Source organism: Limanda limanda, chromosome 14, assembly GCF_963576545.1.
Source record: "Limanda limanda chromosome 14, fLimLim1.1, whole genome shotgun sequence".
NCBI lineage: Eukaryota > Metazoa > Chordata > Actinopteri > Pleuronectiformes > Pleuronectidae > Limanda > Limanda limanda.
In genome coordinates, this window is record NC_083649.1 from 7351582 (window position 1) to 7365956 (window position 14375).

At 44.0% G+C, this 14375-nt stretch overlaps 1 protein-coding gene across 1 annotated transcript; it reads right to left on the reverse strand.

Moving 5' to 3' along the window:
- Positions 1–2442: 2442 nt before the first annotated feature.
- LOC133019858 (UDP-glucuronosyltransferase 2C1-like) lies at positions 2443–5157 on the reverse strand. The gene is made up of 3 exons (XM_061086439.1): positions 4836–5157; positions 4010–4723; positions 2443–3316 (listed from the first exon to the last, which is right to left on the reverse strand). The coding sequence occupies exons 1-3, from the start codon at positions 5127–5129 to the stop codon at positions 2738–2740; spliced, it is 1587 nt and encodes a 528-aa protein (XP_060942422.1). The 5' UTR covers positions 5130–5157; the 3' UTR covers positions 2443–2737.
- Between the last annotated feature and the right edge of the window lie 9218 nt (positions 5158–14375).

Consider the following 14375-nt stretch of genomic DNA (forward strand, 5'->3'; position numbering starts at 1 on the left):
AATTTGTTCTGGAACAACATGATGCCGTAGAAAAACAGGTTCTTGATCCTCTGCATGAAATTAATTTTGTCGGTCAAACCCAATCCGAGCACTGGAATATAAGAGAGTGGGGAGGGGGCTATCGCAAAATGTCCGTCTCTGCTGGTGATCGAGCGAACATTTAGCACCAGGGACAGTTTGAGATACTTTGCGAACAGAACCCCTGGTACTGCGGCCGGGTCAGTGAGAACAAGATCATAATGGGCATCCCTTAATCTTTTGACCATATTTTCATCATCTAATAATTGACTGATGGCACCACACCAGATAGAATGAACCTGAGTCATCTTGGGGAGGAAATCCTTTGCGATTTTGATGGAAGTTAGAATTGACGCCCCTTCTCTCAGCACCTGAAAAAAATGATAAGAAAATAAGTATTAAAATATCCAATAAATATGAATCGTAATATTTAAATTACTAGATGACCCAGTGGGGCCCAGTATTTCAACCATGATGGCATACCTTCATTTGTTCCTGCAGGTACTCATAAAAGAAGTTCGACATACTCTCATCCGTTTGAAATGTAATGGATGTGTAAAGAGGAGACTCCTCGGGGATGCACCAGCTGTTGCTGCCTCGGATCACAGTGAGGCTGTGTCCTCTGGCATGAAGCCCCTCCAGCAGGAGCTTCATGTTGATCCAGTGGCTGCCGTCAATGGGGAACACCAGAATGTTCCCTCCGTGGGAAGGAGGGGGGAAGGAAATCAGACCAACGCTGAGAAGAACCAATATTCCAAAAACACGAGACAGGGGCATGGTTCCTAAAATACAGGAGTAAGAAACAATTGCATTTTAATATGTGAGTTAACACAAGTTTATAAAGTGAAAATTATAATACTTTCAACAGCATGAACATGCTCCTGAAAGTCATTCACCCATGCTTGAGAGGGGCAGCCGTAGTTCTGCCTGCCTGCACAGAGAAATTCACTCAACACTTAACATCATCAACATGCCTCCTCACTCACTGCTCTGATCACATATTAGTTCAGTCCCTTTTGCACGAGTGAGATAACAGCGTTGCAAGATCACAGATCGTGTGTGAAAGCAATTTGATAACAGATGTCTTCATGTGTAAGAAGCATTTTATTGTTGTACTAGTTGGAGGTGGAGCAAATTTACAATATTTTATTAGCCTGCAACTAATGATTATTCTCGCTTAACCTGTTAATCATTCAGCCAATTGTTTAGTTTGTTAGTTTGGTCTCCTGCTGTCTCCTCCATGCTCTTGAGACTGTGCTGAGAGACACTGAAAACCTTCTTGCAACTGCACGTATGGATGTGTCATCCTGGAGGAGCTGGACTACCTGTGCAACCTGATCGGGCTGCAGCTACCGCCTCCTGCTACCAGTAGTGACAAGGACACAAGCAGAAGAAGGAGCTAGAGAAGAATCAGTCAGGAAGGATGAAGAGAGAGCAACTGTCTGTGGTCACCACATGTAGAACCACTCCCTTGTCAAGGGTTGTCTTTCTTTTGCCTCCCTTGCATCTGTTGTCACTTGCATTTGCAACAAAGCAGGTGAAATTGATTCACTATCAATTCTTCCTTAATGAACAAATAAATGTTCCTGAAGTTTAACTGACTTGTTGTTAAACTGACACGATTAGTTGTTCCCTTAACCTTTTTGAGTAGCGTATTTTATGATGAACTGCATATTGTGTGAGTGATATTTCACGTTACCTTTCTCTCCGTTCCCGTAGTCTTCTCTGGCTTCTTTGCATTTCCTGTAGATTTTGCCAGGATATATATGGGAGGGGCACATTTCTTACCTTCAAATATACATTGAAATCAATCTACTGGGTCCTAATGTCTGCCCATTTACAGCTTCTGGTAATTAAAAACTACATATAGAGATAGAGGAGAAATAACCTCTGGCCCAAAGTGACCCCAACATGTGATAGGAAGGTTGTTTCAAATGTTGAATATTAGCATCACAGTAAAAGGTTGAAAAGGCTTTTCCAAGAAACAGAGGAGAAATCTGGTGGGTCAACGTGTTAATACCAAAGTGTATGAGATGATCTGGCGGAGGAGCAGTGGTCGAGACAGTTTCTGTATGTTGTTGTCTCTGTTTTACTTTGTATTTGGTCTCATAGTCTGACCAGAAAACATCAGATGTGATAATCTCGCTTTTCAGCACATCAGGCATATTAAGTATTTCCTGTTTTGTTCTTTTTATTGTATGAATGTGTGTTGTTTTTCCGAAATATCACCTCTCATTTCACTGTACTGCTTTCTCTTATAAACTGACAACAATGGTTTTCTATTATTTTCAATTCTATTCTATTGTATTCTATTCCATATTCAGCATTTGTTTGGGATTTGCACTGGGGAACATGAACAGGATATTTGATTCTGTAGCAATAATGACACGGACACTTTCCTTTGAAATAATTCAAATATATTGATCTTTGCCTTCATCAAAATATAATGTTAGACAATTCATATAACAAGTGAGGTTTGTCACATCTGAATTGGTTTCAGCCAAAAAATCCCCAAAACACAACAATCAGCAATGATTTTATTTTTTAACCGAATATAAATCCATGAAGAAACATTTGATAGCTAATGGTGCTACTGGTTGTCATTTTACTTCCTATATAACAAAGACGCACAAATGAGATACCTTAGGATGCACAGTACGTTTGTGTCTACAGAGCTTTAAAGAACCCATTCTATAAGATTTCTAAACATTTTTGAAACTCATTCAGCTTTAGCCTTCCTTCTATTTCTGCAGCATAGTAACCAGAAAACAGCCACAGTAAAGAGCAGCAGTGCAGCCGCAGCAGTCAGCAACACCAACAGAACATCTAAACTGTAGTACGAGTACCAGGGCATCTTATAAGCCTCTGTACGCAGGTGTGCTGCCCCTTTGTGACGGATCACGTACTCCACCCAGAAGATAGCCTGATCCATGGGTGCTATTGCCTGATCTCTGTGCAAGCTAGACAGTCTCTGCATGTTCTGTCTGTAGCTGTCCTGCAGGAGCACTTCCTGAAGAACCTGTTCGAAACTCTGTCCATTAAGTTCACCCAGCTCAATGATTTTGGCAGCTCCTCTCTCCTTCAAACGTACAAGGTTGTCAAACTGGTCAAAGAACAGGGGTATGCCGACCACAGGCACACCGTGGTAAATGGCCTCCTGGACTCCGTTGGTTCCTCCATGAGCTACAAAGACTTTGGTCTGAGGGTGACCCAGGAGGTCCCTCTGCGGCATCCAGTCCACGATGAGCGTGTTGTTTCCCAAAGTGGAGGGACGCTCCCCTTTGTGTCGCCATATCACCTGATCAGTAAACGAAAAGATTCATTATCTATTTGCTGCACCTCTGTTCATGAGCAGACAGACAATACGGTAACAATAATCTGGAAGCCCATCGGCCATCAGCTGATGAAGAATTTGCCTCTGGGACCAAAGGCCAATCTATTTAGGCTTCCTGTGTAGTGAAGGGATATCAATCCCTCCATCCTCCTCAATCGACTCCATCTTCCATTATCTGTACACTGTTTAAAGGTATATCCTGGTGTGCTAAAAACTTTTAATTTAACTAATAGGGTCATTAGGAATCATTGAGGTGACCTGAAGGACTAAACAACTCCTAACAACTTCGAGAAGTCACTAATACCTGGGAGTCCCAGCAGTCAGTTAGAACTGAAGAAGCCTGAAAGAAGGTGAAACTCAACCAAGTCCAGTTGACCTGTTCTTTAGCACTTGTATATTCCAAATATTTTCTTTCATACATCAGACTAGTCAAAACTTTTTTCCAAGCAAATCACAAACAGTGAATCTTATTGTAGCAATGTTAGGTATAGATGACATGTTGGTTTATCTCTAATAACAGCTATCTGCATGTGAATGTAGAAGATTTTTAAAAAACAGTGAGCCGATGCATTTCAGTGTTTTTTTACTTAATCTGCTGTTGATTCATTGCTTTGTGGCACATTTCTAGCTTTTAACAATTAGATACGGGTAAGTTACCTTCTGAGGCATCTTGGCAAAGACGCTGGCAATCTCATCTGCAGCCTCTTTGGGTAAAGCGTTCACCAAGGTTCCCAGTGTCATGATGATCACACCATGCTCGCCGGCACTCTGAACAAACTGCTCCAGGTCCGCTGGGAGAGGCTGGGCCGGTTTGCACTGGAACCCTCCGATGTAGATGACATTCAGCATCGTGGGCCGGGGGAAGTCAAACACAAAGTCTGACCTGAACAGCCATATGTCTGCATCCTGAAGCATCGACATGATGTCACATTCACCCTCAATATATTTACTGCAGGCAACATCGAAGATTGGCCCGATCAAGAATTTGTTCTGGAACAATATGATGCCGTAGAAAAACAGGTTCTTGATTCTCTGCATGAAATTCATTTTGTAGGTTAAACCCGATCCTGGCACTGGAATATAAGAGAGTGGGGAGGGGGCTATGGCAAATTGTCCGTCTCCGCCGGGGATCCACCGAACATTTAGCACCAGGGGCAGTTTGAGATACTTTGCTAACAGAACTCCTGGTGCTATGCCCGGGTCAGTGAGAACAAGATCATATTGGGCATCCCTTAATCTTTTGACCATATTTTTATCATCTAATAATTGACTGATGGCACCATACCAATTAGAATGAACCTGAGTCATCATGGAGAGGAAATCCTTTGTGATTTTGATGGAAGTTAGAATTGACGCCCCTTCTCTCAGCACCTGAAAAAAATGATAAGAAAATAAGTATTAAAATATCCAATAAATATGAATCGTAATATTTAAATTACTAGATGATCCAGTGGGGCCCAGTAATTCAACCATGATGGCATGCCTTCATTTGTTCCTGCAGGTACTCATAAAAGACGTTCGACATACTCTCATCCGTTTGAAATGTAATGGATGTGTAAAGAGGAGACTCCTCGGGGATGCACCAGCTGTTGCTGCCTCGGATCACAGTGAGGCTGTGTCCTCTGGCATGAAGCTCCTCCAGCAGGAGCTTCATGTTGATCCAGTGGCTGCCGTCAATGGGGAACACCAGAATGTTCCCTCCGTGGCAAGGAGGGGGGAAGGAAATCAGACCAACACTGAGGAGAACCATGATTCCAAAAACACGAGACAGGGGCATGGTTCCTAAAATACAGGAGTAAGAAACAATTGCATTTTAATATGTGAGTTAACACAAGTTTATAAAGTGAAAATTATAATACTATCAACAGCATGAACATGACCCTGAAAGTCATTCACCCATGCTTGAGAGGGGCAGCCGTAGTTCTGCCTGCCTGCACAGAGAAATTCACTCAACACTTAACATCATCAACATGCCTCCTCACTCACTGCTCTGATCACATATTAGTTCAGTCCCTTTGCACTACTGAGATAAGAGCGTTGCAAGATTACAGATCGTGTGTGAAAGCAATTTGATAACAGATGTCTTCATGTGTAAGAAGCATTTTATTGTTGTACTAGTTGGAGGTGGAGCAAATTTACAATATTTTATTAGCCTGCAACTAATGATTATTCTCGCTTAACCTATTAATCATTCAGCCAATTGTTTAGTTTGTTAGTTTGGTCTCCTGCTGTCTCCTCCATGCTCTTGAGACTGTGCTGAGAGACACTGAAAACCTTCTTGCAACTGCACGTATGGATGTGTCATCCTGGAGGAGCTGGACTACCTGTGCAACCTGATCGGGCTGCAGCTACCGCCTCCTGCTACCAGTAGTGACAAGGACACAAGCAGAAGAAGGAGCTAGAGAAGAATCAGTCAGGAAGGATAAGGAGAGAGCAACTGTCTGTGGTCACCACATGTAGAACCACTCCCTTGTCAAGGGTTGTCTTTCTTTTGCCTCCCTTGCATATGTTGTCACTTGCATTTGCAACAAAGCAGGTGAAATTGATTCACTATCAATTCTTCCTAAATGAATAAATAAATGTTCCTGAAGGTTAACTGACTTGTAGTTAAACTGACATGATTAGTTGTTCACTTAATCTTTTTGAATAGCGTATTTTAAGATGAACTGCATATTGTGTGAGTGATATTTCACGTTACCTTTCTCTCCGTTCCCGTAGTCTTCTCTGGCTTCTTTCCATTTCGTGCAGATTTTGCCAGGATATATACAAGGGAGGGGCACATTTCTTACCTTCAAAGTAACATTGATATCTTCCTGCTGGGTCCTAATGTCTGCCCATTTACAGCCTCTGGTAATTGGAAACTACATATAGAGATAGAGGAGAAATAACCTCTGGCTCAAAGTGAGCCAGACGCTGGCAATGGGCCGGTTTGCACTGGAACCCTCCGATGTAGATGACGTTCGGCATTGTGGGCCGAGGGAATTCGAACACAAAGTCTGAGCTGAACAGCCAAATGTCTGCATCCTGAAGCATCGACATGATGTCACATTCACCCTCGATATATTTACTGCAGGCAACATTATAGACTGGCCCGATCAAGAATTTGTTCTGGAACAACATGATGCCGTAGAAAAACAGGTTCTTGATCCTCTGCATGAAATTCATTTTGTCGGTCAAACCCAATCCGAGCACTGGAATATAAGAGAGTGGGGAGGGGGCTATCGCAAAATGTCCGTCTCTGCTGGTGATCGAGCGAACATTTAGCACCAGGGGCAGTTTGAGATACTTTGCTTACAGAACCCCTGGTACTGCAGCCGGGTCAGTGAGAACAAGATCATAATGGGCATCCCTTAATCTTTTGACCATATTTTCATCATCTAATAATTGACTGATGGCACCACACCAGATAGAATGAACCTGAGTCATCATGGGGAGGAAATCCTTTGCGATTTTGATGGAAGTTAGAATTGACGCCCCTTCTCTCAGCACCTGAAAAAAATGATAAGAAAAAAAGTATTAAAATATCCAATAAATATGAATCGTAATATTATAATTACTAGATGATCCAGTGGGGCCCAGTATTTCAACCATGATGGCATACCTTCATTTGTTCCTGCAGGTACTCATAAAAGAAGTTCGACATACTCTCATCCGTTTGAAATGTAATGGTGTGTAAAGAGGAGACTCCTCGGGGATGCACCAGCTGTTGCTGCCTCGGATCACAGTGAGGCTGTGTCCTCTGGCATGAAGCTCCTCCAGCAGGAGCTTCATGTTGATCCAGTGGCTGCCGTGAAGGGGGAACACCAGAATGTTCCCTCCGTGGGAAGGAGGGGGGAAGGAAATCAGACCAACGCTGAGGAGAACCAATATTCCAAAAACACGAGACAGGGGCATGGTTCCTAAAATACAGGAGTAAGAAACAATTGCATTTTAATATGTGAGTTAACACAAGTTTATAAAGTGAAAATTATAATACTATCAACAGCATGAACATGACCCTGAAAGTCATTCACCCATGCTTGAGAGGGGCAGCCGTAGTTCTGCCTGCCTGCACAGAGAAATTCACTCAACACTAAACATCATCAACATGCCTCCTCACTCACTGCTCTGATCACATATTAGTTCAGTCCCTTTTGCACGAGTGAGATAACAGCGTTGCAAGATCACAGATCATGTGTGAAAGCAATTTGATAACAGATGTCTTCATGTGTAAGAAGCATTTTATTGTTGTACTAGTTTGACGTGGAGCAAATTTACAATATTTTATTAGCCTGCAACTAATGATTATTCTCGCTTAATCTGTTACTCATTCAGCCAATTGTTTAGTTTGTTAGTTTGGTCTCCTGCTGTCTCCTCCATGCTCTTGAGACTGTGCTGAGAGACACTGAAAACCTTCTTGCAACTGCACGTATGGATGTGTCATCCTGGAGGAGCTGGACTACCTGTGCAACCTGATCGGGCTGCAGCTACCGCCTCCTGCTACCAGTAGTGACAAGGACACAAGCAGAAGAAGGAGCTAGAGAAGAATCAGTCAGGAAGGATAAGGAGAGAGCAACTGTCTGTGGTCACCACATGTAGAACCACTCCCTTGTCAAGGGTTGTCTTTCTTTTGCCTCCCTTGCATCTGTTGTCACTTGCATTTGCAACAAAGCAGGTGAAATTGATTCACTATCAATTCTTCCTAAATGAACAAATAAATGTTCCTGAAGTTTAACTGACTTGTTGTTAAACTGACACGATTAGTTGTTCCCTTAACCTTTTTGAGTAGCGTATTTTATGATGAACTGCATATTGTGTGAGTGATATTTCACGTTACCTTTCTCTCCGTTCCCGTAGTCTTCTCTGGCTTCTTTGCATTTCCTGTAGATTTTGCCAGGATATATATGGGAGGGGCACATTTCTTAACTTCAAATATACATTGAAATCAATCTACTGGGTCCTAATGTCTGCCCATTTACAGCTTCTGGTAATTAAAAACTACATATAGAGATAGAGGAGAAATAACCTCTGGCCCAAAGTGACCCCAACATGTGATAGGAAGGTTGTTTCAAATGTTGAATATTAGCATCACAGTAAAAGGTTGAAAAGGCTTTTCCAAGAAACAGGTGTAACCAGGGGCGTCGTTAGGCCTGTTTTAGGGGGGCATCATTGCACGGAGTGCATCATTGCACTCCGTGCAATGATGCACGGAGTGAAATTGTAAGTACAGGTAGTTACAGAATGTGGCTATCTGTAGTTGTTAACGATTGTTACCTGCTTAAATTTAGGTTTACTTGAGGCAAATGAAAGGGAATATTGTAATGAGCTATGTTAACACTAAGCTAGCTAGCTAGCTATTTTGTTAGAAAATGTCTCCAGTGAGCAAGAGTGTGAACGAGCAAATTTGAAATGTAAGAAATAACTATCGACAGCTCTCTATTCTTTGCATTAATATCTATCTCTAGTATTTTAAAACAATAATATCAGTGCCTATAGAATGTTGATGTTTATAATCAGTTAATGCTATTTAAAACTTAATGTCATAGTGTCCCTCATAACGCTATTGTACCGGTATATCATCCAATTCATTGACCAGATGGATATAAGAAGATTCTTTAGCAGAGGTGACAGCTCCGCCCTAGTCAAAACTAGTATCCGTCTTTCCTTAACAAGCAGGAAAATTATTACTCTCTATTTGAGAAAAGTTCATATTTGTGTTGTCAAATTTCACAATGACCCTGAAATTCTGTCTCTTCTGTTATCTTATACTGAATGAATGCAAGCAAAGATACAGAGAAAAATCACAGTGATTCACTCACTGTGATTTTTCTCTGTCTGAAACAATGGATATCCGCAGCCCCAAATAAGCCCAAAAAAAATTGGCGCGCGCTGTGCGCGCAACCATTCCACATCCTTAGGGGCTAAGCCCCCCCTTTCTTTCAACCCTAGAAACGCCCCTGGGTGTAACCCACATGGATACCAGACACTACAGACACTCTCAGTGGAAGACTATGCCACTGATGATGACGTAGCAACAGCTGCCCCCTTTGATCCGCAAAAACTTGAAAAACAAATGGCGAAGCTACAAGCCCAAATAGCTTCTTTGAAAGCATCTTTAAGCTCAAGCCAAGCGTCTGCTAGGCCAGGTCAGAAACAGAAGGCTAAGCCCAAAGCCCCTGTTGAAGAACATCCTTCGTTTTCTCCAGAACCAAAACTTATCAACAGGAGGCCCCGCCCATGGTACTGTTTCAGGTGCGGCGAGGATGGCCATATCGCGCCTTCCTGTGACAATGAGGCAAATCCTGAGTTGGTTGAAAAGAAGCGTAGAGAGCTAAAGCAAAAACAAGAAGTCTGGGAACAGAATTTAAACTGAATGCAGTTCCTGTTGGGGGACTACCACGAACTGCAGCTGGAAATCACAGTCCCAGTCTAAAATCTACAACAAAAGCATCCATTCGATCCCACAAAGCAGAGCCCCAAGTTAAACTTCCTCGAGGGCTCGTAGGACACAAATGTATAGCAGATGTTACTGTATCAGGGGTTGATACTAGGTGTCTCCTTGATTCAGGGTCCCAGGTGACCACAGTAACTGCTTCTTTTGCCAAAACTCACCTGTCAGAGCACCCCATCCAGCCCTTTCAAGCCCTGAATGTTGAAGGTGCAAACGGTCAAAATGTTCCCTATTTAGGCTATGTACCCATCACTATCAAGTTCCCAAAAGAGTTTGTTGATGCTGAGCCTGAAGTTTCGACCTTAGCCCTAGTGGTACCAGACCGCCATAGTAATTGTGACTTACCTGTACTCATTGGCACGAATGCACTCGACATTTTATATGCAGAACATTGTATTGATAAAAACCCAAATGATTTGTCCTCTGTGTATGGGTATAGACAGATCATTCGTGTACTCAGGCTTAGAAACAAGGTTAACTCTACAGGGGAAATAGGGTTAGCAACTTTAAAGGGCAAGGTGCAGCAGGTCATACCTGCTCAAACGAGAGTCTGTCTAGAAGGGTATGTGAAGGTTGACACCCCCAGTGACTGTGCTATAGTCGAGCAGCCTAAATTCTCTGCCTTACCTGGTGGGCTGTTCGTGGAGTGCTGCCTTGTCACTCTGCCAAGACACCATCCTCACAAATTACCAGTGTGGGTGAGAAATGAGAATGAGCATGATGTCACACTTCCTACAAACTGTGTCATTGCTGAGCTTCATACTCCCAAAGAGATCTATGACAACTTACCTGATTCAGACAAATCCGATAACACTGTAACATGTTGTGCTGGCATTCCCAAACCAGCCAAAGTACCAGACCAGTCAGGCTTCACCATTGACTTTGGTGACTCGCCTCTTTCAAAAGAGTGGAAAGACAGAGTAACAAGTAGATTGCATGAGTATCATGATGTTTTTGCCTGCAATGAGACTGATTTTGGGCATGCGACCAGAATGAAACACCATATAAATCTGAAAGACGACGCACCATTTAAACAAAGGCCCCGACCAATCCACCCAAACGACTACAAAGCTGTGCGGGAGCATTTGCAAACACTGCTAGACGCAGGGGTGATTCGCGAGTCAGAGTCCCCTTACGCTTCCCCAATTGTAGTAGTTCGTAAAAAAAATGGAGAGGTCCGTCTTTGCATTGATTATCGCAAATTGAATTCGCTGACAATCAGAGACGCGTACGCACTGCCCAATCTTGAGGAAGCCTTTTCAGTTCTTGCCGGATCCAGATGGTTTTCGGTAATGGATCTAAAATCCGGATATTATCAAATAGAGATGGAGGAATGTGATAAGCCCAAAACCGCTTTCGTGTGCCCATTGGGGTTTTATGAATTCAATCGCATGCCCCAAGGCATTACAAATGCCCCCAGTACTTTCCAACGACTAATGGAGAGGGTCATGGGTAGCATCAATTTGAAGGAAGTATTGGTGTTTATAGATGACATCATTGTGTTTTCCAGCACGTTAGAGGAGCACGAAATCCGGCTTATGTCCTCCAGCAGCTGAGAGAGAATGGCTTGAAACTCTCACCCAAAAAATGCCATTTCTTCCAGAGCTTTGTGCGATATCTAGGCCACATCGTTTCAAGCAGAGGAGTAGAGACCGACCCAGACAAGGTCAGTGCTCTCCACACCTGGCCTAGACCCCAAACTCTTGGTGAGCTCAAGTCCTTCTTGGGTTTTGCGGGGTATAACCGCCGTTTTGTCCGAGACTATTCAAAAATAGTCAAACCCTTGAATAATCTTACCGGCGGCTATCCACCTTATCGGAAGGGTCAAAAAACATCTAGCCCTGAAGGGTACTTCAACCCCAAAGAGCCCTTTAATGAGCGGTGGACGCCGGAATGCCAAAAGGCATTTGATATGATCATTGAAAAACTCACCTCCGCACCTGTCCTTGGTTATGCTGACCCAAAACTACCATACGTGCTCCACACAGATGCCAGCACTTCAGGTCTAGGAGCTGCCCTGTACCAAGAACAGGATGGGGAGATGCGAGTTGTCGCTTATGCGAGCAGAGGTCTTTCATCCAGTGAAAAGCGATACCCCGCCCATAAGCTTGAATTCCTAGCTCTTAAGTGGTCGATCATGGAGAAGTTCCATGACTATCTCTACGGAAACGCATTCACTGTCATAACGGACAACAATCCCTTGACATATGTTCTGACGTCAGCCAAACTAGATGCTGCCAGTTATCGCTGGCTAGCTGCCCTTTCGACTTTCGACTTCAACATTAAGTACCGTGCTGGGAAGAGCAACCAGGACGCTGACGGCCTTTCTAGACGGCCACATGACAGTATGGCTGATGACCATGCATCTCTTGAAGAGAAGGAGCGAATCAAAAGGTTCACTTCACACCATCTTTCTTCGCCTCCAGACCAACAAGATTTACCTGTGGAAGCAGTCGCAGTCTTGTGTCAACACCGTCTTCTTACCGAGGCAGACCATGACCTATCTTCCATCACCTTGGTCGAATCCCTCGCTATCCATCCTGATGCGGTTCCTGACAGCTATGGGACTGATGATGTGTTAGGTTGTTCTACCATACCTACCTATAGTCCGGAAGAACTCAGAGAACATCAAAGATCTGACCCTATCATTGCACAGGTTGTACAAGTCTTGGAGGGCGGAGATGAGGCCAACCTCGTTCCTGACTCCCTAGAGCTCAAGCTGATGCTCAAGGAAGGGAAAAGGTTGGAGATGAGAAATGGTCTTTTGTACAGAACACGTAAATCAGGAGATGATGTGAATTACCAGTTTGTTGCCCCCAAGTCTCTTTGTGCTTCCATTCTCAAGTCCTTACATGAGGATATGGGACACATGGGTTTGGAAAGGACCCTGGACTTGGTTAGAACAAGGTTCTATTGGCCGAAAATGGCTGCAGATGTGGAGAAAAAGATAAAGTCATGCGGGCGTTGTGTCAGAAGGAAAACGCAACCAGAAAGATCAGCACCTCTTGTGAACATCCATACAACTCGCCCCATGGAATTGGTATGTATTGACTACTTGTCCCTAGAGCCGGACAGTCACAATACTAAAGACATCTTGGTCATTACAGACCATTTCACCAAGTACGCCATAGCCATACCCACAAAAGATCAGAAAGCTACGACAGTCGCAAAAGCCCTGTGGGAGCAGTACTTAGTTCATTACGGCTTTCCAGAGCGCCTACTAAGTGACCAAGGTAGGGATTTTGAGTCTCAGCTCATTAAAGAACTCTGTACCCTAGTCGGCATCACCAAAGTTCGCACCAGTCCCTATCACCCCAGGTGATAGGGACTGGCAAGAAGAAAAGCCACTGGCGTGACTATGTGAAACCCCTAACACATGCCTATAACTGCACTAAAAATGATGTCACAGGGTTTAGCCCGTATGAACTCATGTTTGGGCGCCAGCCTCGGCTCCCCGTCGACCTTGCGTTCGGTTTGCCCATAGGGAGTCACACTCCTAAGACTCACTCCCAGTACGTGAGAAACCTGAAAGCACGCCTTGAAGAAAGCTACCAGATAGCCAAAAGGAACTCACAAAAGGTTGCTGACCGAAACAAACGCCGCTTCGACAAGGCAGTGTGAGAGTCGACACTAGAGGAAGGAGATCAAGTGTTGGTGAAAAATCTGAGGTTCCGGGGTAAACACAAGCTTGCTGACAAGTGGGAGTCCACTGTGTACAAGGTTCTGGGAAAAGTGGGAGACATACCTGTGTACAAAGTACAGTCCGTAAATGGTGATGGTCCCATCCGAACTCTACATAGGGACCTGCTGCTTTCTTGTGGAGACCTATCTGAAGCGGAGGAAACCGAACCAGTCAAACCTAAGGTCCGCAGGCCAAGAACTAGGCAGAGTCACCCTCAACTCTTAGAGAAACTCTCAGAATCTGAGGACGACTTGTTCATCTACCCTGCCCAGTCCTATTTTGCCCCTGAAGAAGGGTTCAAGCATGTGTGTGAAATTCCGAGGAATCAGCAACCCAATGCAAATCCAGAAGATGGAGGCTTGCTGGCCATGCCATCGGGTTCCTTGACCTCCCAGCCTCGGGATGGTCTTGATGACAGCGATCCCCCGGCTGAACCTGTCGAAACACCTCCTGAGTTGGTAGAAGGAGAGGTGCTTGAGGTCATAGTTGAATGGCCCTCTGCTGGAGAGGATTGTACACAACCGGACATGACCCAAGAAAATAAACTGGATATGACAAACGAAACGGATGTGACCAACCAACTGGATATGACAAACGAAACGGATGTGACCAACAAACCGGATATGACGAATGACACGGATATGGCAAAAGGAAAGGAACCGAACATGACAAATGAAACTGATGAGGAGGAGAACCCTGCACGTGGAGGAACTATGAAGGTTCTAAACGATGCTGAGCCAAACCGCACCCAGGCATCTGAAACGTCTGACAAACAAACTGAAAGTGAAACTGTGACAGACGGAAACACAAATGACTCCACAAGGAGGTCAGAAAGGTCACGACAACCCCCTGACCGTTTTCACTACATTAAGTTGGGGAAACCCTTGATGTCTTTAGCACAGAATGTTTTC

Bases quoted from the DNA above. Each gene is read 5' to 3' on its own strand.
- LOC133019858 (XM_061086439.1), bottom strand. From the start codon at position 5,129: ATGCCCCTGTCTCGTGTTTTTGGAATCATGGTTCTCCTCAGTGTTGGT. The intron at 4,724-4,835 runs GCATGCCATCAT...CATTTTTTTCAG, and splicing joins ACCTGCAGGAACAAATGAAG to GTGCTGAGAGAAGGGGCGTC. The intron at 3,317-4,009 runs GTAACTTACCCG...TTTACTGATCAG, and splicing joins TTGCCAAGATGCCTCAGAAG to GTGATATGGCGACACAAAGG.